The sequence below is a fragment of the Enhydra lutris genome, unplaced genomic scaffold, assembly GCF_002288905.1.
Source record: "Enhydra lutris kenyoni isolate GAN:26980312 unplaced genomic scaffold, ASM228890v2 scaffoldscaffold70, whole genome shotgun sequence".
Taxonomy (NCBI): Eukaryota; Metazoa; Chordata; class Mammalia; order Carnivora; family Mustelidae; genus Enhydra; species Enhydra lutris.
Window position 1 is genome coordinate 6,848,537 of NW_019154154.1, and position 5,455 is coordinate 6,853,991.

At 38.8% G+C, this 5,455-nt stretch overlaps 1 protein-coding gene across 1 annotated transcript; it reads right to left on the minus strand.

The window, feature by feature from the left end:
- Window positions 1-390: 390 nt before the first annotated feature.
- On the minus strand, window positions 391-5,233 carry LOC111159844 (DMRT like family A1). The gene is made up of 2 exons (XM_022522501.1): window positions 4,591-5,233; window positions 391-1,232 (listed from the first exon to the last, which is right to left on the minus strand). The coding sequence occupies exons 1-2, from the start codon at window positions 5,231-5,233 to the stop codon at window positions 391-393; spliced, it is 1,485 nt and encodes a 494-aa protein (XP_022378209.1).
- Between the last annotated feature and the right edge of the window lie 222 nt (window positions 5,234-5,455).

Consider the following 5,455-nt stretch of genomic DNA (forward strand, 5'->3'; position numbering starts at 1 on the left):
TCCTTTTAGTTCATTTTATATCCTGGGTTGCTTTACACTTAAAACTATAAGCTCCATTTTTCAAAAAAAAAAAAATAAACAAGTATAGTTATAAAATAGGAATTCTACAAATGATATTTTAGGGAGAAAATTCATAAAAGTAAAAATATTTCCTGAAATGACTTTACTCAAGGCACATATAATGTTTAAATGCTTCTTTCACTTAGTAAAGGCTAAAGAAGAATCTTGCGATCTCAAATCTATCACATTGGTTGTAAAAAAAAAAAAAAAGCATTTCTAAGGTCTAGTACACCATTCACATTAAATAGAGTACACATTAATAGGTGTGGGTGTGGGGGCTGAATTGCATGCTTCTAGAAATACTCCAAAAAGGGAGAATAGGCAGAAATACTACAGATTGTCCTGATTTGGCCTGGAATACAATCTGCCACCAGTTACTGAGTCTTTACTGGGAAGGTAGGAAGATTCCCTAACCATTCCTGAAAACGCATAATCCAAAGCTGGTCGAAAAGGCAATGCTGGTACCAACCCTGGAGTTAGGTAAGGAGACATAAAACCAGAGAGCCCTCTTCCTGGAGAGGTATATGCCAGCCGTAAAGGATTGATACCTAGTCTAGGACTTAAGCTGTAGAGACCTGAATCACCTCCATAAGAAGCAGAAACAGTCTGAAGAGGAGAGAAAGCTGATTTATTCCCTAGAGTTCCAAAACCAATTCCACCTAAACTAAAATTTGACTCTCTCTGAAAAGCTGTATTTTCCAATTCTCCTGAGCTTGCTAGGTCCCTGGTGTCTGGTTGGTGTTCCTTCCCATTTAGGACCTGTTCAATGGCTTGAACCACATCCCCTTTGCAGAAGTGCAGAATGCCTTCTAGCCGGCTACGCCTATAACTTGGAAAAATCCTGGTAAGGATATCAAGAGGGTCTCTTGGTCTTGAGGACAGTGTGGGAAGGCTGGCTCTGGCAGCAATGAAGTCTTTGGCCCACTCACTTTCATTTCCTGATTCCAAATCAGATGATGACAGGGATCTGGGACTCTCTTCCCCTCCTGATAGCTCCCCAAGGTGAAGAGGCTGAATACTATCTTCCTTGTTTGAACTTTCTGAAATAGATGGCCTGATGTTTTGTTTTCCAATGACACCATTAGACTTAGGAGATGATCCCAAAGTACACTGATGGGAGACTGGCTCTTCTTGTCCACTCTGGCATGAGTCACATTTACTCTCTTTTAGTTCTGGAGGATAGAAAAGAAAAAAGAAATCAAATAGAGGAAAACTTTCCAAAACACAGAGTGTACTGCCTACTTGAAAATAATGCTGGATAAAGTAATTCATTTACTAACAGTATATTAGTAATATTTATTTGCTGCAAGAAACTTTAATGAATAAGAATTTTAAAAGGTCATTCAGAAGTAAAGACATTGGAATAGTGGGGAAATGCTATTTATTAGATTATTCCAAGATCATAAAATTATATAAAATACAAATGCTGTAGTTAATTTAGAAATTAGAAGATAAAAGTCTATTATTACCCCAACTATTAAAGTGAAACCAGTATCTCACATTATTTGCCCCATTTGGTGATTTGAGATTTTCTTAAATTTTATCCAAATTTCATTGTTATCTCAGGGAGCTTTTTTTTTTTTTTCAAAATGACACTATGCAAAACAAAAAAAACTAAGTAAAATGACTGTTTAGATAAGAAGTCAAAGGAAGGAAATGACTGTTTAGATAAGAAGTCAAAGGAAGGAACAATCTCAGTATGAAAATGAATATTCTATTTAATAAATAATATTATATTTCAATTTTTTTTTCTTTAATGCTCACATTTCAGGTTCCAATTAAGTTACCTGAATAATGTGAAAAACAAAAAAATTCTTAATTTCACTTCAAATCTAAACCAATAATGACCACTACTGTACCAATCTCATATCATACCAGAGCTCATATATATTTTGTTTTATGTGAGAGACAATAAAGACTTGGCATTTTTTAATAATTCTCTATGAAATATGGACTTTCTTTTTCAATCCCTGGGAAGTATCCAAAAAAAAAGTTTACAGTCAAGTTGTTTCTAAAAGAAAATCATAAACTACACTATTGCACTATTGCAATCTGTACATATCTTTAAAGCATCTTGTAAAAAAAACATATTAATTATTTACTTCAAATCACAACTCCTTTCTAATATTAGGGGCAATTTTCCAAAAATATTTTTACACAAAAATCTGATTTTATACCTCAACATGTTGAGCATATTAATATTAATAAAACACTACCGTTTTAAATGCCTTTTGTACAGTTTATGCAAGGAAAATAATAATGTATACATTCACTAAATAACTTTTATTTTGGTTTACATTTCCTCTTAACCGATAAACTTATTCTACCTTTATTTCCATTAAAAAAAAAAGTAAACTGTCAAGTAGGATACTCAAGAGTATTTCTGTCAAATTTTCTTTTTCTACAAATGTCATGAAGCCAACGAAACAAATACTGCATAAAGCAGTGATTTGCATACATGATTTGGTTTCTCAAGAGGCACTCCTCTAAATTCTAAAGAAGTATCTATACTTAATTTTAAAATTAAAGTGTGTACAATTTAACACTTTGAGGGTTAAAAATTATGTCATTGTATCAAAGAGATGACAAAAGAAAAGATGTTGCTCCTGTAAGACTGCAAAGACTCTCTAGTATTTTCAACTTTAAAAGAAACAATGAAACTTTTCTAATGAAGTCTACCAAGTGGGGAGAGATTGGCTTTGGTCCATCATTACATTTTATTTCTAACTATGATCCACAAAATACACTCCCCCCCAACCAAACACGTAAGTTATCAAAACTTCATGTCTACAGCAATTAATGCACAAAACAATTTTTTACTATTATACTGTTCTCACAGAGTACAATATGATGCAATGAAGTACTGATTGCATAAGACTCTGGAAACTAAGGTATCTTTAAGATACTGTGATATCATTTACATCATCTCTGTTTTCTCAACTCCTATATCTGGTTTTATTTCTTTATTTTTATCACCGTATATTTTGTCTTGTGTTGGATACATATAGTCTTCCTTCTTCTGTATATAAGTTTTAAGTTTTTTCTGTATGCAGAAAAATCATATTCACCTCTGAATCACTGCTAGCCTTTATCTAATGAGTGAGTAAATTAAACAGACTATTGCAGTTCACGGATATTGGGTAAGAGGATGCAGTAAGGTTAGAAAAGCTACAGATGTGGCTTTTCAAAAAAGTAGGTCACCTGAGGCAAAGAATAAAATAAAATATCTGACCCTATAAAACAGAACACCTTGGGTACCGCCCAAAAACATATAAATCAATGTCTAACAGAAAGATATCAGCCAGATTTCACGGACAATTTAGTTTACAGAATTTTTCTTTTTTATAGCAGTTATCATTTGCTTAATGACTTTGCCCTTCAGAACGCTTTGATTTTTCATGAGACATGTTTAATCTGTTTTGTGCACTGAAAGGAACTAGAACATGGGCAAAACACTGGCATAGATGAACACAAAATCATATATGCTTTATTTAAATACAGAGTGAGCCTTTTTCAAAAGTACATCCTGTGATCCAAAAAGATCTGCAATTTTCAGAATTTGGGGAAATTTTCTAATTTTCTAATAATTTACTTTCCATTACCACAGAATTTCGTATGATACAACCTGTCTTGAATTCATACAAAAATACTGAAATGAGATTTACACTCCTAGAGTTACCTGTTGAGGGCTGGGAAATTCACTGAAATACAGTGAGATTTGCATCAGCAGGAAAACTTAATTTGAGATGAGGCTAATAAAAAATGCTTATATCTTTTTTACATAACAAAGGGGATGAGGTATTTTGCCATCAAAAAATAAGAGGAAGAAAATTAAAACTCCTTGGATAAGAAATCCCTAATACTGGACTTTGAAATTCTTCTTCCCATTGGTTTTACCAATCTGGAAAGCCTAATTTTCTTTTCTAGGGAAAAGAGCTGAAACTTCAAATTTAGAGCTTTCTACACTTTTGGAGGCTAACAAACAGTCATGGGGTGGTGCTTAAAATTTTTAAGGGAAGAAAAGGAGATGAAAAAAGGTTTGGTAGCTGCCAGCAAAGGTTTGCCAAAAAGATGAGGTACTGTACTCTCAACCTTCAGTGACTTTCCCAGCAAGACTGGAAGATTAACTTTGGTTTTATAGCTGAAAGGAGTATATAGGGCAAGTCCAAAATCCAGCTTCTCTCACTAAGTATTTTAGTCAACGCCTGCCTGAAGTTCTAACTCACCCAAAGTAATATCAACTTGTGTGCAAATTCTATTCCTAGCCTGAGTTGCTCATCTGATCACTCCCTCTTCACTTTTACATTATCTTAACCTACCACCTAATGGTACAGAAAGCCCCTCCAAGGTGATGTGTCTCTAACATCCTCATTAACATTCCTATTACAGAGCAGTTTCCCAGAATTTAAATGAGTGCTTCTTTTAAACAACTTTTCTTGCCCACTACCAAGGCACGGCTACTTGTTTCCAAGAGTCTTTTCCCCAAACAACCATTTTCCTTTGCAAAGCGTAAATGAAAGACCAACTTACCTTGCTTTAGCTCCGCGTTATCTGGATGGACTACTTGGAAAGCAGGCGTCGCCAGACTAGCCTGCCTCAAGGCACTCAGTTCCATTGCTGTCACCGCCGCAGGGCCGCTGGAGGCCTGGGAATTCTCCATTCTGTTGCTGTTGCTTCCGGATGTCCGACCCCCCGGCCCGCAGGAACCAGGGTACAGGAGCCTCTGCAGCCCCCGGGCCTCACTCTCTTCCTGGGCCTGTTGCCGGCGCAGCGCCACCTGGGCAGCCATGACGCGCTGGCGCTCGGCAATCAGGGTGCACTTGGCACACGCGCAGTCCCGCCAGCTGCAGAAGCGTTTGTGGCCCTTGAGTGCCGATACGACGCCGTGGTTGCGACAACGGGCGCATTTGGGTGTCCGCGGGTAGCCGCAGCTCACCGCACCCACACCCCTCTCCAGTCCCGGAGCCGACCGACAGCCTCCACTTCCCGTGGCGGCTGCGGCTGCCCGCAGAAAGAGGCTGGGTGGCCGCAGGAAAGTTGGAGGAACTGGAATCCCCGAGGGTACTGGCAAGGCCGAAGACGGGGTTGGAGGGGCAGCCGTCACCAGCCCTGGGGCCAAGTGGGGTCGGCTGCTGCCGCTGCGGTCTCTGCTGCCACACTGTGACTGCTCCATTTCCAAGTCTGGTGAGCAAAGTGCTCTCTGTCCACAGCTAACCCTGCTGGGAGCGGGGGCTGCAAGGACTGGCCGTGGTCCCGCTGCCTCCAACCCACACGCCGACAAAGTTTGACAGAATTCCCGCCGGGCGCTGGAGACTCTAAGAGGCGCAGATGCCCGGTGAGCCTCAAGAGTCCCGAGGCGCTAAGTTAATGCCCCTATGCTAAGCGCGCTCAGCCC